The 26,944-nt window shown below is 41.4% G+C and overlaps 1 protein-coding gene across 1 annotated transcript in view; it reads right to left on the reverse strand.

The window, feature by feature from the left end:
* LOC134665191 (uncharacterized) overlaps positions 1 to 26,944 on the reverse strand; it is a 138,238-nt gene that overhangs the window by 17,864 nt on the left and 93,430 nt on the right. The window contains exons 76-122 of the mRNA XM_063522058.1: positions 26,264 to 26,896; positions 25,858 to 26,178; positions 25,292 to 25,618; positions 24,860 to 25,162; positions 24,440 to 24,748; positions 23,733 to 24,353; positions 23,328 to 23,642; positions 22,922 to 23,245; positions 22,512 to 22,811; positions 22,090 to 22,395; positions 20,991 to 21,623; positions 20,185 to 20,808; positions 19,701 to 20,009; positions 18,676 to 19,605; positions 18,074 to 18,388; positions 17,090 to 17,725; positions 16,693 to 16,998; positions 15,658 to 16,290; positions 15,257 to 15,568; positions 14,820 to 15,155; positions 14,426 to 14,725; positions 13,789 to 14,091; positions 13,383 to 13,700; positions 12,975 to 13,292; positions 12,586 to 12,888; positions 12,059 to 12,394; positions 11,663 to 11,956; positions 11,022 to 11,324; positions 10,296 to 10,940; positions 9,537 to 10,169; positions 9,117 to 9,419; positions 8,745 to 9,041; positions 8,009 to 8,662; positions 7,520 to 7,825; positions 7,115 to 7,435; positions 6,539 to 6,844; positions 6,098 to 6,412; positions 5,702 to 6,016; positions 4,633 to 4,959; positions 3,616 to 4,545; positions 3,201 to 3,506; positions 2,809 to 3,120; positions 2,205 to 2,522; positions 1,820 to 2,122; positions 1,258 to 1,719; positions 810 to 1,166; positions 403 to 606 (exon numbers count right to left, since the gene is read on the reverse strand). Of these exons, the coding sequence (XP_063378128.1) occupies positions 403 to 606; positions 810 to 1,166; positions 1,258 to 1,719; positions 1,820 to 2,122; positions 2,205 to 2,522; positions 2,809 to 3,120; positions 3,201 to 3,506; positions 3,616 to 4,545; positions 4,633 to 4,959; positions 5,702 to 6,016; positions 6,098 to 6,412; positions 6,539 to 6,844; positions 7,115 to 7,435; positions 7,520 to 7,825; positions 8,009 to 8,662; positions 8,745 to 9,041; positions 9,117 to 9,419; positions 9,537 to 10,169; positions 10,296 to 10,940; positions 11,022 to 11,324; positions 11,663 to 11,956; positions 12,059 to 12,394; positions 12,586 to 12,888; positions 12,975 to 13,292; positions 13,383 to 13,700; positions 13,789 to 14,091; positions 14,426 to 14,725; positions 14,820 to 15,155; positions 15,257 to 15,568; positions 15,658 to 16,290; positions 16,693 to 16,998; positions 17,090 to 17,725; positions 18,074 to 18,388; positions 18,676 to 19,605; positions 19,701 to 20,009; positions 20,185 to 20,808; positions 20,991 to 21,623; positions 22,090 to 22,395; positions 22,512 to 22,811; positions 22,922 to 23,245; positions 23,328 to 23,642; positions 23,733 to 24,353; positions 24,440 to 24,748; positions 24,860 to 25,162; positions 25,292 to 25,618; positions 25,858 to 26,178; positions 26,264 to 26,896 (18,882 nt within the window). The remainder of the gene's footprint in view (positions 1 to 402; positions 607 to 809; positions 1,167 to 1,257; positions 1,720 to 1,819; positions 2,123 to 2,204; positions 2,523 to 2,808; positions 3,121 to 3,200; positions 3,507 to 3,615; positions 4,546 to 4,632; positions 4,960 to 5,701; positions 6,017 to 6,097; positions 6,413 to 6,538; positions 6,845 to 7,114; positions 7,436 to 7,519; positions 7,826 to 8,008; positions 8,663 to 8,744; positions 9,042 to 9,116; positions 9,420 to 9,536; positions 10,170 to 10,295; positions 10,941 to 11,021; positions 11,325 to 11,662; positions 11,957 to 12,058; positions 12,395 to 12,585; positions 12,889 to 12,974; positions 13,293 to 13,382; positions 13,701 to 13,788; positions 14,092 to 14,425; positions 14,726 to 14,819; positions 15,156 to 15,256; positions 15,569 to 15,657; positions 16,291 to 16,692; positions 16,999 to 17,089; positions 17,726 to 18,073; positions 18,389 to 18,675; positions 19,606 to 19,700; positions 20,010 to 20,184; positions 20,809 to 20,990; positions 21,624 to 22,089; positions 22,396 to 22,511; positions 22,812 to 22,921; positions 23,246 to 23,327; positions 23,643 to 23,732; positions 24,354 to 24,439; positions 24,749 to 24,859; positions 25,163 to 25,291; positions 25,619 to 25,857; positions 26,179 to 26,263; positions 26,897 to 26,944) is intronic.

Consider the following 26,944-nt stretch of genomic DNA (forward strand, 5'->3'; position numbering starts at 1 on the left):
CACCTTTATATTAGATAAACTTAATATTTTTTATGCGTTATTTTCTTATTACTTATATTTAACATCGTTTGTTTTATTACGTGGCTAGGAAAAACTGACTAGACGTACCGTGTACTTTGACTAACTAATAAAAGTAATAAAGAGTATCGTGAATCTAATTTATACAGTGGATATTTGTGTATATATACAACAGTGCATATTATAAAACATGCTATAATATACCCACTCTCATTTTATTTGGGTTCTTTTTTAACATTTCAGTGTCGTCGATGGCATTAGAAATCGCACCTGCACTTTAAACAATAACATTTTAATCATTAATATTAGGTATAAGTACTGGATAATCATATTATTACAAAATATATTTTATCGGATGTATCCTCTACTGTGAAAATAACTTACTTGGACTACATTGGACGGACGCATCACCCGTTAGTGGTTTAGGGCATTCGCATACTAGTGTTCGGAACGGCAGAGTATTGGCGACACGGCACACAGCGCCTCTCCCGCATGAGGTAGCGTCGCAAGGGTTCTTGCATTTGCCTTGCAGACATGCCAAATCGGGGCCGCAGCCAGCGTCAGTTTCACATTCCACGTCATCAACAACTAGAGAAAAACAATCGTATATATTTTAAATAATTAATTTTACATTTTATCCTAAGATATTTTTCGTTTAGTAGTATTTCATTTTCTTGTATGTTAACAGTCTATTATATGTATTTTATATAGTATATAATATGTAATTTAATAAGTAACGTTTTAAGTGGTTTGGAATGGAAGAATTAAACCTTGTGGTTAAATATATTTACCTCGTCGGCATTCAACGTTCGGGTTGCCTACAGTGCCGCGCGGGCATTCGCAGACAGGTGAATGGCGCGTGACAGTGCACACTGCGTCCGGTGCACAAGCTCCGGGACAAGGGTTCTGACAAGTGCCTCCACGGCATGCCAGCCACGAGGCACAGTCGTCGTCTACTGTACATTCGGCTCTATGGCAGGCCGTCCACGGGTTGCCACGAGCTCCGCTGTCACATTCGCACGTGGCAACGTGTCCACGCGCTACACAATGCGCCTCCGTGCCGCAACGAATTCGCGGACACACCTTTACACATGACCCGCCGTCGCAACTCTCATCGTATGGGCAGTCGTTGTTGCTGTGACATTGCACTGTGAAACATAGGTTTTTGAAATATAAGCTATGAAACGTATGTACAAACAACTGTATCATTTGTATTGAGTGAATGATAGATGTATATACCTGAATAGCAGCCAGTATAGGCGTCGCCTTCGTATCCTGGCAAACAAGCACAGCGAGCCCTATGCTGCCTAGCCATGCAACGTGCGTTGAGGCCGCAATTTGAGGGTCCGCATACAGGAGAGCAACGAGAGTCGACGCATGCGGCATTGTCGGCGCACTGGTCATCTCTGATGCATTCTGGTACAGGTGTGGGTGTGGGTATGATGATCCGTTCGCAACGTACAAATGGAGAGCCCGTGTAACCATTGGGACATGAGCAAACCGCCGAGTGCCGCACGCCTGAACAAATCGCATTTAATCCACAAGCTCCGACGCATGGATCAGTACATTTTTGATTAATGCAAGCGCGGTCTCCAGAGCAGTCATCGTTGACAATACATTCTGGATAGGTGCAGAAACCGTTGCGGCATGTTCCGTGTGGTCCACATGGGTTAGGATCGCATGGGCCCTTACTAGGTTGCACTGAAATGAGAAAAATATTGCTTGAAAGTGTCCCTTTCCTTTGATTTTATTTATTTAAGTAAACCACAAAGTATCTTCGTAATCAATACAAATATATTACCATCCAACTGTCTACATCCTAGGAATGGATTTCCAGTTGTTGGTGGTGGGCAGGAGCAAATTGGCGCATGATCAAACACACGACACTCTGCACCGTTGCCGCATGCGCCGATGCAGGGATCGACGCACCGGTTTCGTACACAAGCACGATCGCGCGGACACTCTGAGCTGACGACGCACTCAGGTCGACAGCCGCCTGCGGCTGCATCCCCGCTGGTGCCTGGCGGGCACGAGCACACCGCATTTTCACCGACGGCAGTGCACAAAGCTCCTGGACCACAAGGGGATGGATCGCACGGCGGCACTAAAAATAAAATAATGAGATTAAATACCTAGAAATCAGTATGATATTATTAGTGTAGGTTTTTTTATATATATATATTTACCCGATTTGAGCACTTCTTCACATCGTACAAAAGGATTGCCCCTTGTGCCCGGTGGACAAGAACAAGTTGGTAGGTGGTTGAAAGTTTCGCAATCTGCTCCTATGCCGCAACTGCCGATGCAAGGGTCACGACAGTGAGAACGTACGCAAGCGCGCGAAGGTGAACAGTCTGAGTCCGCCAAACACTCCGGTCGGCAACCCGTGTACGGGTCACCGCGGAGACCTGGCTCACATTCGCAAGATGCGCCTGAGCCTCTCGTGCGACAGATCGCCCCAGGCCCGCAGGGTGACGGATAGCAAGGATCGTCTTTTGGTTTTTCTGAAACATTTGAATATGAAAAATAAGATACATTTTCTCTAAACTCTCTAGTATTAGCAAAATAGTTGGAAGCGCTTTTCGCAAAGCGACCTAAGAACATTAGTTCACGCTCACGTAAGTTTTGGGATAAACAGCTCACTCAGTTTCACTAGTAAAACCCATGCCTAAGTTTTAAAAGCGAAAGCCGAGCTTGCCGTCTAACCTAACCTAACATTGTCTTTTTATCTAGCAACATACTTGTAATAATTTAAAGGACAAAGCAATCTTTTATTTGAGTCTGTCTTACGGATATCACTAATTGGACGACATTCAACAAGAGGGTTTCCAGTAGTAGAGGGGGGACATTCGCAGCGAGGTTCATGGGAGACAGGCGAACAGATCGCGCCACGACCGCATGCGCCGGGGCAAGGGTCTATGCAGCGACGATTCACGCAAGTGAGGCGCCATTCGCAGTCACTGGAACTCAGACATTCAGGGCGACAGAAAGGAGGCGCTCCAAAGTAATTCGATCTGCATCGACATTGGCCATCAATGCAGTCTGCGTTCAGCCCGCAGTCGGGACATCGTGAGACAACCTTAGACTCTACGTCTGTGGGTGCTGAAAAGTAAATGCAACATTAGAAAACAGTTATCAAATGAACACTATGATCAAAACTGATTTATGCATGTATATTTTACCTGGTGAACAACGAACAAAAGGATCTCCAATGAAGTTTATTGGGCAAGAGCAAATAGGCGAATGCATTCTAGTTTGGCAAAGAGCTCGGAGGCCGCATACGCCAGGACAAGGGTCGCGACATTTGTTATTTCGGCAGGCGCGATCTGCTGGGCAGTCAGAGTCGGCGCGGCACTCAGGGCGGCAACTGCTCGGATCGGAAAGCGCGGGTGGTCGGCAAGAACAATGCGCCACGGTGCCCTGTGCTCGGCAAATGCTGTTTGAACCGCATGGATTTGGAGTGCATGGGTCATCAGTTACCGTTGGAGCTAAAAGAACAAACGATTTTATGAAACAATATGATTAAAAAGCATTACTCTTCCAAGTTATATGATATAAATTGATATAATATTAGCGATATTTCTTGAATAATCTTACCTATAACAGGGCGACATGCAATAAATGGATCGCCTTTTAGAGGAACGGGACATTCGCAAATCGCAATGTGGTTGTAAACGTTACAAATTGCATCTAAGCCACATGCATTATTGCATGGGTTGACACATTTATAATTAACACAGGCTTGTTGTTTCGAACATTCATTATCGATTATACATTCAGGCCGACATTCAATGAAGGGGTTTCCTTGATATCCGGAAATACATGAACAAGAACCGTTAGAACAAATTGCATTGATTCCACATGGAGATTGCGCACAGGAATCTAGCGGTAAATCTTTTTGAGGTTCTTTAAACGGATAGCAATTGACAAACGGATTGCCGCTATAACCGGCTGGGCACGTACAAATAGCAAGATGATTCATTGCTCGACAGTCGGCAAATGTCCCGCAGGACCCACGACATGGGTCGACACACTTTTCTCGCACACAGGCCTGGTCATTGGAACAATCCTCATTAATCGTACATTCGGTTGCGCAGTTTGGTGGCGCACCGGTGTAACCTTGCAAACAACTACAAATAGCTGACCCACCAACGTCTCTGCATGTAGAATATCTACCGCAAGGACTAGGTTCACATACAGGTGGTTTTGGTGGTGGAGATGCTGCTGGTTTGATACATCTAACAAATGGATCTCCTTCAAAGCCAGGGGCACAGGTGCAATAAGGACTATGATAATGTACTCGACATTGTGAATTTTCTCCGCACGTTCCAATGCATGGATCTACACATTTTTGTCTTATGCAAGCTTTGTTTGGAGGACATTCTGGGTTTGTTACACACTCAGGTCGACAATTAGGAGGGCTGCCGAAATATTGTGGTAAACATGTGCACATAGCTTGACCGTTCAATGCTTTGCATGTGCTATATGCTCCACAAGGAGATGGGGTGCAAGGATCAATAGGCGATTCTGAAATAAATGAAAATGGTGTTTATTAAATGAAATTATATAAAAACTGACATTTATATGAAGCATACGATCGTTGAAACTCATTACCTTCTCTCAAGATGCAACCATCATAAGGATTTCCCACATATCGATCGAAGCAAACACACGTAGGATAATGATTGATCATTTCGCACCGAGTATTTGATCCACATATGCCAGGGCACGGATTTTGACATTTGTTATTTGTACATGCGAGATTTTCTGGACAATCAGAGTTAATTACACATTCTGGCCGGCAACCTTCATATGGATTACCGAAGTAGCCACTAAGACATGTGCAGCTGCCCACATCGTTGCGCTCTTGACAAATTGCGTTTGGTCCGCAAGGATTAGGCACACATGGTTGAGTTGAGATAGGTGGTTTCCGATCTGGTACTGAAATAAAAAAGTAAGCTATTTTTAAGTTAATTATATATTATGTACTACCTACCTAACATCTTTGCTTTTATTTAAAATAGATTCAGCTTTCATTTTTCTTTAGATAATTCAAAAAAGTATCTGCTGATACTTCTGTTTAAGATTCTGGACCTCAAATGAAAAGAACGAATCCTTTATAAGGTAACTCGTGTATCTGTCTGTTTATCTATCACATCCAATTTGTTCCGAAACCACTAAACCGGTTGAGTTGAATTTTCGTATCCAAATATAAGTTAAATATCGGTCCAAAGATGTAATATAAATAAATGAATTTTGTTTTACTGACGGCATAGACAAACAATACGATAAGGGCCACGACAAGGGGGTGAAATAGAAAATTTAGAATAGATTTGCTAAGTATATCATGATTCATGCGGCACATAACCTTAACTTTTGTAATTTAACCTGTCTTATGTACAATAAAGTGTTTAAATACATACATACATACACATCAAATTAAAGGGATCGTTGTGAGAATCTCAAATATACTAATCGACAAATTTAGAGGAACGCAAAAAAAACTTTCATTACTGGATTATAGCACCTTATGTAATTTCAAATTTGTTTATGAGTGTATATATATTTATAACTTAAAGATAAATATTTTGCAAATTATTTAGTAAAATAAGCGAAAAAGTGATCATTAATACATAGCACTTGTTTTCGTAGTACTTGCTACAAATGTAATTACGCATCGTACCTTTAATTGGTAGACATTGATCAAAGGAGTTTCCTTCGTATCCTGGTTGGCAAACACATTGAGGTGAATGGCTGATAACGCGGCATATGGCGTTTTGTCCACAAGCACCAGGGCATGGGTCTACACATTTGTTATTGATACACGCCTTATCGAAAGTACATTCACTGTTTGTGACACATTCAGGACGACAGAATGGAGGTGTTCCAATGAAACCTGTTGAGCAGGAACAGGACGGCGCGTCATTTATGGCTCGACAGATGGAATTAGGACCACAGGGCGATGGTTCACATGGAGCCTTTCTTGGTGGTTGATCACCTGAAATTATAACATATTGAATAAGTATTGATTCTGTCGTTTTATACTCCAGAACTTAATATGATATGACTCTCTACTTACGGTCCACAACAATGGAACATCTGGTGAATGGATCACCAGTAAATCCATTAGGGCAATAGCATATCGGTTTGTGGTTGTGCACTCTACATTCAGCGTTAAGGCCACAAGAGCCTGCGCAAGGATTATTACATTTCTGATTGGAGCAGGCCATTAAACTTGTGCAGTCTGAATCGACAGTGCACTCCGGCCTACAGGCAGGTGGTGCGCCAATGTATCCCATTAAACACGAGCAAATCGCTTGCTCATTAATTGCTCTACATACGCTGTATGGTCCACAAGGTGAAGGCGTGCAAGGGTCTCTTCTGATGGATATAGCTGAAAACAAATATATAAAATATAACATGTGGAGAAGAGTAAGTATACAAATACAATACATATAAAGAAAATTAAAACGATTTTCGGGCTTCTTCTTTAATGTAACAGTCTAGACAGATTACTTACATGTAATAGGAGTACAAGAGAAGAATGCATTTCCTGTCGTATTAGAAGGACAACTACACATTGGTATGTGATTATAAACTTCGCAAACGGCACCTTGACCACAAATATTTGCGCATGGGTTTTTACACTCATTATTAATGCATGAAAGATGTGGCGCGCAGTCAGAATTGTGTGTGCATTCGGGCTGGCAGCTCATGTAGGGGTTGCCGAAATATTTTGGTCTACAGGTACATTGGCCATCTCTACAGTCAGCGTTAGCTCCACAAGGGCTGGGATTGCATTTATCATATACAGTCGGTTGGGGTTCTGAAAGAAAACAATATTGTAAGGAAAAATCAATGCCACCCATTTTTTAGTCATAAAGAGATTAGGTATACCTATAGAAACTTATATTGCTAAAATAAATTTAAGCATAATGTTTGTAAACAATTTGTTATTAGATATATACCTATATGTTCTTGAATGTAACAATCTTGGAATGGAGTCATAAAGAGATTAGGTATACCTATAGAAACTTATTTTGCTAAAATAAATTTAAGCATAATGTTTGTAAACAATTTGTTATTAGATATATACCTATATGTTCTTGAATGTAACAATTTTGGAATGGGTTTCCAGTGAAACCCTCTTTGCAGCTACATACAGCAGTATGTTGATAAACTTGACACACGGTCTGTAGTCCACATGAGCCGGGACAAGGGTCACGACACTTTTGATTCATGCAAGCCATAGTACTGGGACAGTCAGAGTTTACTGTGCATTCGGGCCTGCAGTTTGGAGGCGTGCCGATGTAGTTGTTAATACAAGTGCACACAGGTGCTTGGTTTACAATTTGGCAGAGAGCGTTTGGTCCACAGGGAGATGGAACGCATGGGTTAATTTCACGTGGCGGAGTTTCTGAAAAAAATAGGTCGGTAAGAACAATTCAATTAATAATAACGCATTCCGAGTAAGTACTAAGTAAAACTAGAATTAACTTACTATCAACTGCTAAGCATCTAATGAACGGATCTCCTTCAAAACCTGGTCGGCAAGAGCAAATAGGAGCATGGTTGACTACTCTGCACTCAGCGTTTTGTCCACAAGCATTTGAGCATGGGTTAATACATGTCTGCCTGGAGCAACTCTTTGTAGTTTCGCACTCCGAGTTTACAGTGCATTCAGGTCGGCAATTTGGAGGAGTTCCCAGAAAATCGGGCTGACACGAGCAAGCCACATGTCCATTGTTGTTATTGCAAACTGAATTGCTTCCGCAAGGGTTTGGAACACAAGGATCTTTGGTTGGTTCTGTAAATAAAGCTAGAATTAGGTAGATACCTTCCATATCGAACAGTTATTATTGACATTATAATAAAATGTGTACGTTTTAGGCAAAGGTTACTTTAAAGCCACAGAAAAAGGAATATATACGATAGGTACGCAAATATGCTTTTGTTTCCAATCCTATGTATGAATGAATAAAACAATTACCCGGAGTGTTGATTATAATGTGGCAATATGCGTAAGGATTTCCAGTGTATCCTGGTGTGCAACTACATGATGGAATGTGGTTGACCACTTGACATACGGCTGAAACACCACACGTTCCGGGACAAGGATCAACACATTTATTCTTTAAGCATGCTTTGTTGTATGGACAATCTGTTTGTGTAACGCATTCGGGCCTGCATGCTTCGTAAGGATTTCCGTAATAATCTGGGTCACATATGCATGCAGCAGCTAGGTTTCTTGAAACTTTACATTGGGCATTAGCACCACACGGCGTCGGATTACATGGGTCTGTCGGTTCAGCCAATGGTATTCTATGACATGCTGTGAAGGGATCACCAGTATAACTCTCTTCACAGGAACACATGGGACTATGCAGCCGTACATTGCATACTGTATTGAGTCCACAAGATCCTGGACAGGGATCTTTACATTTATAGTTTATGCATGCTTTGTCCATGGAACAATCGTCATTGCTTGTACATTCTCGACGACACTGTGGCGGAGTACCTTCAAATGTCGGCTGACATGTACATACATAAGATGAACCGCTGTTAGTTGGTTTGCAAATACTATTCTGTCCGCATGGAGACGGTACGCATGGGTCAGACGGTGGTAGTTCTTCAGGAACAAATACTGCAATATAAATGAAAGTTATAAAATATTTGTTTATGATCAATTCTCATATCCAGTAGTATTTTAAAGAATCATAACATACCATAGCAATGGGAGAACGGAGAACCAGTGTATCTGTCAGGACAGCTGCAGATAGGATTATGTTTTATAACATTGCAGATAGCATTATTTCCACATGATCCCGGGCATGGATCTTCACATTTTTGATTAATACAAGCACGCGATGGAGTACAGTCTGAGCTTTGAATACATTCGGGGCGACAATTAGGTGGATTTCCAATATAATTTGGTAAGCACGCACATACTGCTTGTTCGTTAAGTTCTCTGCAGATACTGTTAGGCCCGCACGGAGAAAGTTCACAAGGTCTATTTGTCGGCTCTGGGAAAAAACAAATAAATGAGTTATAACCAAAAACAGTTATAATCCTTAACTACCTTCAGTACCTATACTTACTTTCGATTATGTTGCATTGGCTGAAAGCATTACCAGTCATACTAGCCGGACAACTGCATACTGCAACATGGTTGTAAACGTTGCAGTCGGCATTAACACCGCACATGTTTCGGCATGGGTCAACGCATTTGGAACGCACGCAAGCCTTGTCCAGAGGGCAGTCTGAGCTCAGCACGCACTCAGGTCGGCAACCGAAATATGGATCCCCGGAGTATTCAGCAAGACATGTACATATGCCGTTATTGCATTGAGCATTAGCCCCACATGGTGTTGGATTGCAAGGATCTGTCTTCTGTGGGGGTTCTGAAATAAAAGCAATTTTATTAATATCAATGTGCTAAAAAAGATCTGCGTTAACTATCATGTTTCCAGTCTCGTGAACATGCAAAATAAAATATAGAATGTACCGTAGAGTCGTACCTGAGGGTTTAAGGTTGCAAATGGCAAACGGATCTCCTTGATATCCTTCTAGACACGAGCACATAGGAACGTGATTGATCACATTACATACCGCATTCAGTCCGCAAGAACCTAAACATGGATTTTCGCATTTCATGTTTATGCAAGCTCTGTCATTGCTACAATCGGCATTAGCAACACACTCCGGTTTGCAGTTCGGTGGGCTGCCAAGGTATCCAACATTGCATGTACATGAAGGGATGCCACCGATGTCACGGCATATGGCGTTCGAACCACATGGCGAAGGTATGCATGGGTTAACCGGATCCATGGGCGGCCGTTCTGGTATTGGAGACATGTAACATTGTGAGAATGGATCTCCAGTATAACCTTGTTTGCATGTACAAATGGCGTTATGCTTAATAACTCTGCAGTCTGAATTAACACCGCAGCCTTTCGGGCATGGATTGACACACTTAAGGTTTTCACAGGTCTTATCCATGGGACATTCGGAGCTGGTTAAACATTCTGGCCGGCACATTGGAGGTGATCCTTGGTATCCATCCAAGCACGTGCAGATAGACACCCCATTCTGAGACCTACATTGACTATTAGGCCCGCATGGTGATGGATCACAGGGATCTTTTATTTCAGCTAAAATTAAAAAATAGGTATGTATTAACAAACAAATGTTATCAACTAGGTGTACCAAATATGTCACTATTTTAACGTTAATTAAAAATACTCGTAATAAGTGTATTAAGTAAAATTCATACTCACATTGAAGCTTAAATATGCATATTTTGTAAGGATCCCCGTAATGTTGGTCTGGACAAGAGCAGCTCGGAATATGGTTGATTACATTGCATAGCGCATTTAGTCCGCAAGTGCCAGGACAGGGATCATAACATTTATTATTTCGGCAAGCTAGATTGGCCGGACAATCTGAGTTGAGTACGCATTCTGGTTTGCAGGCCTCATATGGGTTTCCGAAATAACCTTCGAGGCAAGTACAAGACCCAGCGTTGTATTGTTCACGGCATTCTGCGTTGACACCGCATGGGGAAGGAACGCATGGTGTAGGGCGTTCCAGTTCCGTAGCAACAACTTCAAGGTAAGTACACGTAAGGAACGGATCACCAGTATATCCATTTTGACATAAGCATATCGGTGTATGGCTTACAACTCTACATTCAGCGTTCAAGCCACATGAGCCGATGCAAGGATCGACACATTTCCTATTGATACATGCTAGATTCAAAGCACATTCAGTGTTACTAGTGCATTCGGGTCGGCAATTGGGTGGTGTACCAATAAATTCGGGAAAGCATGTGCAAACGTAATTGTCACCATTATCATTGCATTGCGAATTTGGTCCACAAGGAGACGGTAGGCATGGATTAACCTTCACAGGCGGTGCTGGAGCTGCAAAAATATGTACAATGTGATATTTTTTATCTACCTATATCGATAACTGTTATTGATAATCTTTGTTTGGTTACTTACGAATAAATTGGCAATATGAAAATGGATCGCCGGAATATCCTGCCAAACAAGTACACACTGGATTGTGATTCACCACAATGCATTGAGTGTTACGACCGCATGCTCCTGGGCATGGATCAATGCATTTTTGATTAGAACAAGCTCGATTTAATGCACATTCGGCGCTTATTGTACATTCTGGTCGACAATTTGGAGGACTACCTATATAGCCCTGAATACAAACGCACACCGCATTTCCATTTACTTCTCTGCACTGACTGTTGGGCCCACACGGGGACGGCTGACATAAGTTGGATGGTTGGTCTGTAAAAAAATAAAAATAAGTTTACCAATGAAGTTTCCTGCCCGCATTGGATCAGCGTGAAATAAATAAAGATAACTTCATCTTCATTGTAAATTGGCATCTCTTAAAAAATAACACATTCAAGACCACATTTTATCGTGGACACTCGTAATTACGATTTTAACTAACCCCTTTCATAATTCATAAATAAAACTTAGCAAACGTGTGTTAAATTGTGTCCCCTAACATTTGTGTTTATTAACAAATGTTAGACAGTTAAGAACAAACGATTATCAAGGGCTTGTTATGCTTGACTTATGAATTACGGCTTTACTTTTTATAGAAACATAATACTTACCAATAACTTCAGTACAGTACGAGAATGGCGATCCGGTATAGCCCGGTGGGCAAGAACACATAGGAATATGATTGAAAACTTCACAAATAGCGCCGCTGCCACATGTTCCAACGCAAGGATCCCTGCATTTATTGTTCATACATGCTTTGTCGCGTGGACATTCCGTGTTCAAAACGCATTCAGGGTGGCAACCGAAATAAGGATCACCTTGATATTCAGGTAAACATGTACAGGTACCATCTCGGCAGACTGCATTAGAACCACATGGGGAAGGAGAACACGGATCTATAGGAACTAAAAGAAAAACACATTGAATTAGCTGTTTGCTGCTTACGGTTCTGTGTCATTTTACGGGATCAAATTCTAAGTAACTTTATGTTTTGATATGTAACTAACCTTCGGGCGGCATATCGTGACAGGCAACGAACGGATCCCCAGTGTTGCCAGGTGTACATACACAGATCGGCAGGTGGTTAACAACGCTGCATTGGGCACGGAGACCACAGGCTCCGGGACATGGATCCGCGCAGCGGTTGTTAATGCAAGCAGTTGCAGCACTACATTCCGCGCTGGTCACACATTCCGGCCTGCATCTAGGTGGTGAACTTATGTAGTTTGGTAAACAAGTGCATCGAGCGCTGCCTCCGTATACTTGGCATTCTGAATTCGGTCCACACGGCGACGGGATGCACGGGTTGACTTCTGCAGGTGGCGGCGAAATCGACTCTACAACTGTAATTAAATTATATTATATACGAGTACATAGACAGAAGACGATATCACAAGACATATATTTGACAACAATATAAACATTTTCTATTATTCTCAGGAAAGAGAAGAGACATGAAATAAATATACCAAATTAAATAAGCTAATTCTAACGTTCAATAGATATTAAATACTTAAAATCAGAAACAACTTACTTGGTATACAGTTGGTAAAAGGATCTCCAGTAAACCGTTCTTGGCAGGAGCATATCGGATTATGTGATATTACCCTACAATTAGCATTTCTAGCACATTGACCAACACAGGGATTAACGCACTTGCGATTTATGCATGCTTTGTCCGTCTGGCATTCGCTATTAATCGTGCATTCCGGTCGGCAATTTGGTGGTGAACCAATAAATTCAGATAAGCAGCTGCATACTGCTTGAGAGTTCACCTCTCGACATTGACTATTCGGTCCGCATGGAGATGGAGTGCACGGCGCCGGTTTAATTTCATCTGAAATAATATGTTTTACTCTTTAATTCAAATATACGGCTATAGTAAACGATAAAGATTTAAGTAGCAGAGTAACAAAATAATACCTTCCAATTGTGGTACGCAGTACAAGTATGGATTGCCAGTTAGTCCTGGAGGACAATAACATGTGGGTAGATGATTCACAACTTGACAAATACCATTTGATCCACATACACCAGGGCAAGGATTTTTGCACTTGTTTTGATTGCAAGCTAACATGGGTGGGCAGTCTGTATTTATGACACATTCTGGGCGACATCCCTCGTATGGGTTACCAACATACGATTCAATACATCTGCATGCGCCCGCTCCGTTTCGTTCAGAACACTCTGCGTTAAGTCCACACGGCGATGGCTCACAAGGAGAATCATAGACGATGGAATCTGTAAAAGACAATTATATTTTTGTTGGAATCATACAAAAAAGCACATTAGAAATTATTTGTAGGTAGTTGGTACAGTTTGATATCTTACCTGGAATAGAATTACAGGAAACAAGAGGATCTCCAGATAAGCCAAAAGGACAGGTGCAGACCATAGCGTGGCTAATAATTTTACAGTCTGCATTATATCCACAACTACCCGGACAGGGATTTTTGCATTTTTGATTAATGCATGTTAAATCGCTTCTACATTCTGAATTACTGACGCACTCTGGGCGACAATTGGGAGGTTGGCCTAAGTAATCTGGTTGACATGTGCATGATGGCGATTCTCCAATCACTTTGCAAACCGAATACGGTCCACATGGAGAAGGCGTACATGGGTCTCCCTGCGGTATTGGCATGGCAGCTGTAATCAGAAGTATTCTTGTCATGTTGTAATCAGAAATTGTTTAAATTACTTTATAGAAGAAAACAAGTGAACGATGGTTACTTACGTATTGGAGTGCATTGGGTAAATGGGTTTCCTGTGTATTGATTTGGACACGAACATATTGGGTTGTGATTTATAACTTCACATTTAGCTGCATAGCCGCAAGCACCAATACACGGGTTGATACATTTATGATTGTTGCAAGCTTCATTCTGCGGACATTCGGCGCTGATAGTGCATTCCGGTCGGCATGATGGCGGGTTCCCAATAAACGTAGGTAAACAAGAACATACTGCCTGGTTATTGATTGAACGGCATTGGCTATTCGGACCGCATGGACTTGGATTACACGGTTCGACCAAAGAAACTGCAATAAAAATACATCCATAGTCAACAAACTGGGCTGTATGCCATTTTTCTCACCCAAGAAAGAAGGCTAAATAAATAAAGCAAGCGGTAGGGGTTGGTATTAGATTATCATCTACTATTTGGTATGTTATGTTGCAGAATAAATAATTATTGATATGCAATCAATTACTAATCACTATGATTCTTTGAAATTTGATCTTTTGTTGGTCTTAAATAAATTTAATTTAATTTATGATAGTTGCCTATTATTTCATAGCAAATTGCTATAATTAGTTAATGTCGTGAAATATTTACTAAACATAATTTAATTTAAAAATGTTTCAACAACGTACCTGTGATTGTATGACATCCAGTAAATGCATTTCCTGAAGTACCTTCTGGACATGTGCAAATTGGTATGTGATTATAAACGTTACATTGAGCGGTTGCTGCACACATTGCAGGGCATGGATTGATACATTTGTTCCTGGAACAAACTCTGTCCGGAGCGCAGTCTGTACTCGATATGCATTCGGGTTTGCAAGCGAAATATGGATCTCCCTGGTAGTCACTAATACACGTGCATTCCCCATTTCTGCATTGGGCGTTGATACCACACGGTGAAGGATTACAAGGATCAGATGGTAATTCATCTAAAAAAAATAGAACAAAGATGAATTAAAAACAAATTTAATAATTTATATGAGAAGTCCTTTAAAGGTTTAAAAAAATTTGTGATTATTTTACCTCTTTCCGGTGGAATTGGTCTACAGGCAACAAACGAATCGCCACTATAACCTTGAGAGCATGTGCAAGACGGAGAATGATTAAAGACTGTGCATATTGCGTTTTCTCCGCAGCTTCCTGGACATGGATCACGGCATTTCATATTTATGCATGCCATGTTAGACGGGCAGTCCTGGTTAATAGCACATTCAGGTCTACAATTAGGAGGCTGTCCTTGATATTGTGGCATACAACTACAAGATGGACCTCCATTTATTTCTCGACAAATTGAATTGTCTCCACAAGGATTTGGGACGCATGGGTTTCTCGTCGGTTCTGGTAGTAATTGCAACGGTTCTAAAAAAAAGTACATCCAATGATTAGGCCAAATGATCACACATTATTAAAAAAAAACCTTTATATATATATATTGTCGATGTCAAACTTTAAGGACTTACGTTGTGGATAGCAGCGGGTGAATGGATCGCCTGTGAATCCAGACGAACAAGAGCACAGAGGACTATGATTAATAACTATGCAGTCTGAGTTTAAGCCACAACGTCCGGGGCATGGATCAGCACATTTCTGATTAATGCACGCTCTATTGGTAGAACATTCCGAGCTAACGGTACATTCGGGTCTACAACCAGGTGGCGAACCAATGTAGTTGGCCATACACGAACAAGCGCTTTGTCCATTTACTGGCCGACAGACGCTGTTTGGTCCACACGGATTTGGTACACATGGCGTAACCGGTTCCGGTGTAGGTTCTGTAAACATGAATCAATTATTAGTGACATTTTACATATAGCAATATACTCGTAAAATAATGTGTTTGAATACTTTGAATAATAATTACCATTCTGAATAAGGCACTGCCGATATGGGTCGCCAGTAAATCCAGGCAAGCAAGTACAAGATGGTAAGTGATTAACGACAGTACACGAAGCCATCGTTCCACATGTGCCTGGACAAGGGTCTTGACATTTATTACGTATGCAAGCTTTGTTTGATGTACAGTCAGTGTTTACTGTGCATTCGGGTCGACATCCTTCATATGGATTTCCTATATAGTTTGGCAGACAAGTACAAGATCCAGCGGAGTTCAATTCTTTGCACACTGCATTAGTACCACAAGGTGTTGGATCACAAGGAGTTGGTATTTCTGGTATTATTACATCTTGAACATAGCAGTTGGAAAAGGCGTCGCCAATAAAACCATTATCGCAGAAACACATTGGAGAATGGCTTATCGTTCTGCATTGCGCATTAGTACCACATGCATTGATACACGGGTCTGAACATTTTGAATTGATGCAGGCTTTGTTGGCTGGGCATTCGCTGTTACTAGAACATTCAGGTCTGCAATATGGTGGTGATCCGAAGAAGTTAGGCATGCAAGTGCACGATGGCGTCCCTGAAGTTTCCTTACAGATAGAGTTCGGACCACACGGCGAAGGGGTGCATGGAGCTACAGGGTCTTGCGTGGGAGCTGAAAATATCAGAAATAAATAGTGCAAATATAAAATAACCCATGCATGGCATGAGCGAATAAGTCACGCGCCACAAGGGTTTCGTACCATTACCGTACCTACACCTTTTTTAGAAGACATTTCTTATCATGTTTTTTTTTCTTATATCCGACTCATGTTTGACCGGTTTTTTTTATAAATTGTCGTTATAAAATTTCTATCTCTCTGAGTTTCATGCGTATACGTTTAACAGTCAGGTACAGATATATAAAAAATAAAACAAAAAAATACGTTTCTTTAGTTTTTAGGTTTTTACCGAGACAAAACTCGAGAACTAAGGTGCGAAAAATGTGTGAATCGTTTCCACGCTCGCGCGCTGATCCCAAATTATCAGTAATGAAGGTATTGTTATTGAGACTTACCGAAGGGTACGCATCGCACAAATGGATTTCCCGTGTACCTGCTTTGACAAGTACATATCGGGTTGTGTTTCACCACTTCACACTTTGCTTCGACTCCGCAGGCTCCTGCACAAGGATCAATGCATTTCTGATTGCTGCAGGCTCGATTCGATGGGCAGTCTGAACTGACTGTACACTCTGGTCGACATAGTGGAGGGCTGCCAATGTAGCCTGATACGCAACTACATACTGCTTGTCCATTAATTTCTCGGCATTGACTGTTTGGACCACATGGAGAGGGTCGGCAAGGGTTTGTAGATATTGGCACTGTAAAATAAAGCCCTATTTATACGAAAATCCAATGCTAAATGAATAAAAGAAAAATGATATTATGTAGGTAAGTTAATTAAATTAATACCTTGGATTGGCGTACAGTCGTAAAATGCATTTCCTGTCATTCCCTGAGGACAGCTACACATAGGCACGTGATTGATGACGTCACAAATAGCAGTGGCTGCACAAGTGCCTAAGCATGGATTAACACATTTATTCTTTGAGCATGCTTTGTCTCTTGGACAGTCAGTGCTTAAGACACACTCTGGTCGGCAGCCGACGTACGGGTCTCCTTGATGCTCAGATATGCACGTGCATATGCCTTCGTTACAAATTGCATTGGTTCCGCATGGTGATGGATTGCATTTGTCGACAATATCAGCATATACTGGTGGTTTAGGAGCGCAGGATGTAAATGCGTCGCCGGTATAACCTTCAGGGCATGTGCATATTGGATTGTGTTGAGTTACGGTACATATAGCAGTAATACCGCAAGAACCAGGACATGGGTCGCGGCATTTCTGTTGGATGCACGCTTGAGATGTAGGACACTCAGAATTTATAGTACATTCTGGTCTGCAATTAGGAGGACTGCCGACATAAGTTGGCATACATGCACACGAGGGTATATTTCCAATATCGTGGCACACCGCATTAGGCCCGCAAGGTGACGGTACGCATGGATTCCTGTATGGCTCCAGCTCAGCGTTCGCAATTGGTGCTGCAAACAAAAAAAGTTTTTACAATGATATTTACAATACACACTTTTATAGGTAACGTAATAATAGTGACTAAACGAAGAAAGTTGACGACCGTGCACAAACCCTTCCCCATATGACATTCAATGCCAAGAACACGTATGTGTGTTCATTTTGTATTGGTAATGGGGCGCTTGGCACATTGCTTGGCACTGAAAATGTTAACATACGTCAAATTGTGCAAAAATATTTCCCATTGGTGTCAATATCCATTGAGGGAAATTAAAACTACGTTTGTATGCAGAAGACGGTCGTCGTAAAAAGTAACAGCAAAGGAATTCATAAAAATAAATGTTGTTTTGGAAACTTACGACGTATAGGTGAACACCTTGCGAAGGGATCTCCTGTATATCTTGGTTTACATTGACAGATTGGACTATGATTAATAACTCTACAATCAGAATTTATGCCACATGCATTTATGCATGGATCTTGACATTTTCGATTGATGCATGCCTTGTCTTTTGAACATTCGGCACTAGTAGTGCATTCTGGACGACATCCTGGAGGTGTTCCAATGTATTCGGGTAAACAAGAACACACAGCTTGCTGATTTACTTCTTTGCATCTGCTGTTTGGTCCACAAGGTGATGGTCGACATACATCTTTAGGTGTATCGTATTGAACTGAAATAAAATTAATGCAATGGTGAAAAGTTGTTACAAATTTGATTATAAATTGACTATAGTCCGTTTTTTTTAGCATTAGAAAGAACTTCGCAGAAGTTCGCTTGTGGTTCTAAATATGGCACTTTTAGCGGTAACAATTTGAAGTAAATTATATGTATTGACCATGCTACATTAGATAATTCAATAATTATTAACAATTAACGAGCCTGATAAAAACTGCACGCTTGCTTCTGTGGAATTCTTTCTAATGCTAAAAAAACGAACTATAGTTAATGAAAACTTACTCTCCGGTACACAGTAGCGGAATGGATCGCCAGTAAAACCTCCTTGACATGAACATTGTGGAGCATGATTGACCACTTGGCACAAAGCGTTCGGTGCACACGCACCCGGACATGGATCACGACAGTTATTCTGTAAGCAGGCTTTGTTCGATGGACAATCAGTATTAATTAAACATTCAGGTCTGCATCCTTCATATGGGTTACCGAAATAATTCGGTTGACAAGTGCATGATCCAGCACCATTAAGTTCTTTGCAAATTGCATTAGCACCACACGGAGACGGCTGACAAGGAGATGTAAAGTCTTGCTCTGGCAATTGTGTATGACATTCAAAGAATGGATTTCCTGTGTATCCTGGTAAGCAAGAGCATGTCGGAGAATGGCTGATTACGTGACATTGAGCATTTACTCCGCAGGAACCAACGCACGGGTCTACACATTTTTGTTTGATGCAAGCTTGATGAGTAGGGCATTCTGTGTTACTAATACATTCTGGTTTACAGTAAGGCGGAGATCCAATGAATCCTTCTTGGCAGGAACATGAAGGTGATCCTGAGGTTTCTTTACATATCGAGTTAGGCCCACAGGGTGACGGAATACAAGGATTAACTGGTTCCTGTTCGAACGGCTGGGCGATGCATCTTATAAATGGATTACCAGTATATGAAGTTGGGCAAGAGCATACAGGATTGTGATTGATTACTTGACATATGGCCTCTACTCCACATGCACCTTGACATGGCTTAATACATTTATTGTTACTACAGGCTTCGTTCGGTAAGCAATCGGAGCTGACAGTGCACTCTGGTCTGCAAGATGGTGGACTTCCGATAAATCCTGTTACGCAAGAGCACACTGGTTGTCCGTTAATATTACGGCACTGGCTATTAGGCCCACAAGGGCTGGGTTGGCACGGCTCTGGCCTAACAACTAAAATAAAAATAAAAAAGAAATTAGATCTAGTTTCATCGAATTACATAACGGGATTTGTTATTGTATACATATTTATAAAACTATGTAGTTACCTTCCATGGGTGTGCATTGAATAAAAGCATTCCCAGTCATAGCTTCAGGACATCGGCACATCGGTATATGTCCGATAACTTCACATATCGCATTGCTCGCGCATACACCACTATTACACGGATTTACGCATTTGTTACGCATACATGCTTTGTCTTGAGAACAATCAGAACTCAAAATGCATTCAGGATGACATTCAAAGTACGGATCCCCTTGATATTCCGGGATACATGTGCACACTCCGTTATTGCATACTGCATTTGCTCCACAAGGTGAAGGATTGCAAGGGTCGATTTCATCCTGAGGTGGAACTGCAAAAATAGGTTATGACATTACATATGGCGAAGTATTTTATTTTCTTGGTCGGGCTTATACTTGTTAAAGGAGAGAGAGAAAGAGAGAGCGAGAAAGAAAACTTTTTAACAAACTTATTTGATTTGAGGGATGGTGTAATAAGAGTACGATAGTAATATGAATTAAAAGTACCTTGTAATTTACATTCAGTGAAGGCATCGCCAACGTAATTATCGATGCACGTACATATGGGAGTGTGATTTTTAATTGTACAACGTGCATTTAAGCCACATGATCCTGGACAAGGGTCTCTGCATTTTTGATTGATGCATGCTGTATCACTGGGACAATCCGAATTTATTGTACACTCGGGTCGACACTGCGGTGGAGCGCCTATATAGGTAGGCAAACAGGTGCATGATGGGATACCGCCTATATCTCTACACTGACTGAAAGATCCGCATGGTGAAGGTAAGCATGGATCCTGGGGTTTAAATTCTACAGGGACGGTCATTAAGTAGCAGCGGCTGAAAGGATCACCGGTATATCGGTCAATGCAGGAACATATTGGACTATGGTTTATAACGTGACATCTAGCATTCTGTCCGCATTGGCCTACGCAAGGATCTGTACATTTCTGACGAAGGCAAGCCATATTTGTCGGACATTCGGCACTGATAATGCATTCCGGTCTGCAGTTTGGTGGAGATCCCTGATATTCGGGCTGGCAAGAGCAAACTGCTTGATCGTTTATTACTTTGCAGGCACTGTTGGGTCCACACGGCGATGGAGAACAAGGGTTTCTTTCTTCTACAGCTGTAAAAGAAATTTTTATTTGATATAGACATATTTGCCATAACTTTTTACATGTATGCATTTTAAACTGAATAGTTTACAAAAAAAACACTTGATGAGTATTCTCTTAATGAGTGAAGTGTTACTATAGACTATTACTACTTATACTATTCATATGTAAAAACGATGAGTTCCGAACTTACGTCGTATCGGGACGCAATTCTGGAAGGGGTTTCCAGTAAATCCTTGCAGGCAGGTACAAGTCGGAGAGTGATTGATCGCTTGACATTGAGCGTTTACTCCACAAGTGCCAGGGCAAGGATCTCGACATTTGTTTTGCTGACATATTCTATTAGATGGACAATCGGTATTAACTGAGCATTCAGGTCGGCATCCTTCGTAAGGGTTTCCGATATATTCTGGTGCACAAACACACGAGGCAGCGTTGTTTCGTTCCTTACACACCGCATTGCTTCCGCAAGGAGACGGAGTACAGGGCTGCGGTGGTTGTTCAGTGTCTACTTGCACACGGCACAAAACAAATGGATCACCCATATATCCCTGAGGGCACACACAGTTCGGCGTATGACTAACAACTCTACATTCAGCCATCGTGCCACAAGCACCTATGCAAGGATCGGCACACTTGTTATTAATGCACGCTAAATTATTAGAACACTCGCTGTTACTAGAGCATTGGGGGCGACAATTGGGCGGTAATCCGATAAATTGTGGCAGACAAGAACACGACGGTGAATCATTTATAGTTTGACAAACTGCGTTGGGCCCACACGGTGAAGGCTGGCATGGATTAACTTGAGGAGGGATTTCGAGTGCTGCAAAATAGGAATTTCAATTAATAATAATCAAGTATATTATTTCAGAATCAAAAGCTAAATAAAAGATTTTTTTGCCATCACACCAGCTGGTAAAGGTTCTCTTGATCATAAACGGATAACAAAGTTGCATTTTATCCACATGTGTGGCAAAATAATCTGAAATTTTGAGTTGTTTCCTTATGTTGACCGGTTGAATTGGTTCGATGATTTTGAATGATAAATATTTAATAACGTTAATTTGGATTTTGTTGGTTTGATTTTGTTTGATATTTTTCATCTAATCATCACACTTGCTCGAAATTATTATACACACACCTTTTATTATTTCGGTATTTTTATCGTGCATGTGCTGTCCGAAAGAAATATACAGTAAATTTGCAATGAACACTGTTTAAAGATTGTATTGGATTTTAAACTCTTTTGTGAAGTCGGTTATTTTTTTGTCCAAAGTTATACTACTTACGTCTCGGGATACACCTGGAGAATGGGTCACCCGTGAGTTCGCTTGGGCAAGAACAAATAGGATTATGATTGACAACTTCGCAATGTGCCCGTATACCACAAGCTCCGATGCATGGATTCACACATTTGTAGTTGTTACAAGCCTTGTTCAATGCGCATTCGGCACTTGTCGTGCACTCGGGCCTGCATGTGGGAGGATTTCCAGAAAAGCCAGGCAGACATGAGCAAACCGCTACGTTATTTATTTCCCGGCATTGACTATTCGGACCGCAAGGACTTGGATTACATGGCATTGTAGGTGATGGCGCTGAAAATTAAAAAATAATTATTAGTACCTACTTAATACGTATTTCGTTTGTCGTGTCATCATGTATCAGTTTTATTCTCTATTTCACGTAATGGTGAACTCAACTGAACACTTACTTTGAACAACATTACATGTAACGAACGAGTTTCCTGTGAAACCTGGTGGACAACTGCACATGGGTACATGGTTGATGACTTCGCATATTGCGTTGCTACCACAGGTATCGGGGCATGGATTTACACATTTCTTGTCAATACAAATTTGGTTTCTTTGACAGTCCGTACTTATGGTACACTCTGGTCGACAACCGATATAAGGATCTCCACCGTATTCAGGTAAACATCTACAATCTCCATTATTACATTCTGCATTGGGACCACAAGGCGATGGATTACATAAATCCGTTGGTGTAGGATCTAAAACAAAACACAAATGTAAATAATGTATGTAGCTATACCTACCCACTTTACCCGTAACTCGTATATCATTATTTTTGTTGCGCTAAATATTAACATGAGGTTATTACCTTCTTGTATAATATTGCAAGCCGTGAAAGGATCGCCTTTAAAGCCTTCTATACATGTGCACATAGAAATGTGATTTAAAACGGAACAACGTGCGTTTTGCCCACATGCTCCAGTGCAAGGATCTCTGCATTTTTCGTTGATGCACGCGAGAGAGCTAACGCAATCTTGATTGGTGACGCACTCTGGCCGGCAGTTGGGAGGGCTTCCGAAGTATCCTAGAGAACACGAGCAAGATGCTTGCCCGCCGTTGTTGCGACAAGTTGCATATATACCACACGGTGATGGTACGCACGGGTCTCTTTCTACGACTGTCGGCTGTGTCACTAAAATCATTCACACGTTTGGTTACTTCGTATCAGTGTTGAAAATAAGTTAAATAACTATGTAAGTGAACGACGGGCTTACCTGGCTTTGCATAACATCTTGTAAAAGGGTCTCCAGTAAAGCCTGATAAACAGCTACAAATTGGATTATGGTTGAATGTTCTGCATTCTGCTTTCTGGCCACAAGGTCCAGGACAAGGGTTAACGCATTTTTTATTGATGCATGCTCTGTCTGGTGCACAATCAGAGCTTAATAAACATTCAGGTTTGCAAGAAGGCGGTTCGCCGGTGTAGTCGGGTAAACAACTACAAACAGCCTGATTATTAATCTCGCGACATTGGCTGTTCGGTCCGCATGGGCTAGGGGAGCATACGTTTCTTATAGGTGTATCTTGAGCTAAAATAAATGATACAATATTAATCAGACTATATTTAAATAAATATTATTTTACTGACGAAAGATCACAAGAATAAAAATATTACTTACGAGAAATATTACAGATACGTAAAGCATTACCAGTGTATCCCGCAATACAAACGCAATTAGGAGAATGATTAATAACTGAACATTCTGCATTAATTCCACAAGTGCCAGGGCATGGATCTTGGCACTTGTTTCCAATACAAGCTTTATTTCCGGGACAGTCAGAATTAGTCACGCATTCTGGACGACATCCTTCGTATGGGTTTCCAAAATAGCCTTCATTGCACATACATGAGCCCACATTATTTTGTTCCTTGCATACTGCATTCGAACCGCAAGGTGAGGGTGTGCAAGGTCTTAATATTTCAGTTTGGGGTTGCAACGTGCATTGAGAGAAGGGATCACCAACATAACCTTGCGTACATACGCACATTGCTGAATGGCTGACAACTCTACATTCAGCATTCGATCCACAGGCCCCAACACATGGATCTCTGCATTTCTGATTGACACAAGCCAAGTGTGATGCACATTCACTATTGCTAATACATTCCGGTCTACAGTAGGGTGGTTGGCCCTTGTAATTAGGCATACATGTACACGATGGATTTTCATCAACTTCCTTACAGATTGAATTAGGGCCACATGGCGACGGTTGACATGGGTTCACAACCTCAGGCGTACCTATAATCGTAATTATTAGGATTAACCATTAAAAAAAATTAAATCGATATCTTAGGCAAATAGCTAAAATACAAAATTACACTTACTGAACACTAAAGTACACTGTACGAATGGGTCGCCTGAGTATGATGGTGGACATGTGCATACAGGATTGTGATTTATAACCTTGCATGTTGCTCTTAGTCCGCAAGCTCCAATGCACGGATCTACACATTTCTGTCCCATACATGCTTGGTTCTGTAAGCACTCCGCGTTTACCACACATTCAGGCCTGCAGGCTGGCGGGATGCCTAGGTAAGAAGGTAGACAAGAACAAACTGCTTGATTGTTTATTTCCCTGCATTGACTGTTTGGTCCACAGACTGCCGAACTACATGGATTTTCTACCGATGGTGCTGTAATATAATAAATAAGTGTGATAAAGATTGATGAAGTTTTCTATATGAATGTGCATATGCTTTTCTGTTGAAACATTCATAACATTTTGCAGTTATTCTTATTATTACCTCTCATTGGATTGCAAAGTACAAATGCATTGCCAGTGAAACCATTGTTGCAGCTGCACATGGAGATATGGTTTACAACAGTGCATATGGCATTTTGTCCACAAGCGCCAACACAAGGGTCGACACATTTCCTTTGAACACATGCTTTGTTTTGGTCACAATCAGTGCTATAAACACATTCAGGGCGGCAGTTAAAGTAAGGATCTCCGTGAAATTGTGGTAAACATTGGCACTGGCCGCTTAGGCACTCTGCGTTTGAACCGCAACGCACGTTAGCACAGGCATCGGTGATAAGAGGTTTTTCTGTAATATGTAATGTGTATTTAATTTTTAGGAATACATACATAATAATATTTTAATATTACCAATATATAAAGTCATTATGGATAACTTAGCTGAATATATTGCAGCAGTATGTGTGATATAATTTACCTTCCAACGGTTTTACTCTGCAGCTAGTGAATGGATCTCCAATGTATCCTTCAATACATGTACATATAGGAATATGATTTAGGACATTGCATGTGGCGTAGACTCCGCAAGCTCCCGGGCAAGGATCTTGGCATTTTGAGTTCATACACGCACGATCACTTTGACAGTCAGAATGAATAGTACATTCGGGTCTGCAGTTGGGTGGACTACCAATAAAGTTGACCATACACGAGCACGATGGTGTATTTTGTATGTTACGACATTCTGCATTAGGACCACAAGGTGATGGAATGCAAGGATTATCAGAAACCGGTGGTTGTACGTCATCTGAAATAGACAAATTATACTGTAACTATTATGATGTCGTGGACAGGGCGAAGTGGAGAAAGTTAAGCAGGAAAGCTGACCCCGCCACCATGTGAGATGGATAGCTAGGAAGAGAGAGAGCTACTGTAACTATTATCTTAAACTAAAAAGAATGATGCAATGCATAGCCAGGACAGAAAAATAATAAAATGAAAAAATATGTAGGTATCAACATTCAGTTATAAATTATAATGACTTACATTGGACAAAGGTGCAAATTGTAAACGGGTCTCCAGTATAAGAGGCTTTACAAGAGCATATAGGGCTATGGTTAACCACTTTGCAGTTAGCATTGACTCCACATGGCTTTGGGCATGGGTTTATGCACTTGTTGTTGACACACGCCTTATCGTGAGGGCACTCTGTGCTAACGACGCATTCAGGTCGGCAATTAGGTGGCGAGCCCACATACTCCCGCAAACAAGAACATACAGCCTGATTGTTAACTGATTTACATTGACTGTTTGGCCCGCATGGCGATGGATAACAAACATCAACCGTTGGTGATGGCACGTGTGGTTCTAGAATATAGAAAAAAAAGTTTGAATTGAGTTCAGTACAATGAATTATATTTTTAATTAATCACTAAGTGCATCGGTTACTTACCCTGATAAACGCAGTACCTAAATGGATCCCCCGTGTAACTATTTATGCATGTGCATAGAGGAGAGTGATTCACCACTTGACACTCTGCGTTAGTGCCGCAGGTGCCCGGGCACGGGTCAGCACATTTATTGTTTAAGCATGCTTCATTTAGTGGACAGTCAGTATTAACAACGCATTCTGGACGACAGCCCTCATACGGGTTCCCAATATAACCTTCTAAGCAGGAACACGATCCGGCACTATTTCTTTCTCTGCAAACGGCATTTACACCGCAAGGTGAAGGTGAGCAGGGAGTTGCAGGAGGCTCTATTTGATGTGGAGTTGGTTGACATGCCACAAATGGATCTCCCGTGTATCCGAACGGGCATATACAATTAGGCGAATGACTGACCACTCTACATTCGGCATTGGAACCACAAACGCCCTCACATGGATTTTTACATTTGTTATTTATGCACGACAGGTGTAGGGAACATTCTTCGCTGCTGATACACTCAGGTCGACAATACGGGGCTGACCCCTGGTAACCTTCTAAGCAGGTACATGATGGTGCTCCATTTACTTCTTTGCATAAAGAGTAAGGTCCGCATGGTGATGGTGTGCATGGATTAACGGGCTCAGGTATTTGTTCAGCTGCAATTGTAAATGGCATAATGAATAATTTAAGCCTGGTTTCACATA

Source organism: Cydia fagiglandana, chromosome 6, assembly GCF_963556715.1.
Source record: "Cydia fagiglandana chromosome 6, ilCydFagi1.1, whole genome shotgun sequence".
Classification (NCBI taxonomy): domain Eukaryota; kingdom Metazoa; phylum Arthropoda; class Insecta; order Lepidoptera; family Tortricidae; genus Cydia; species Cydia fagiglandana.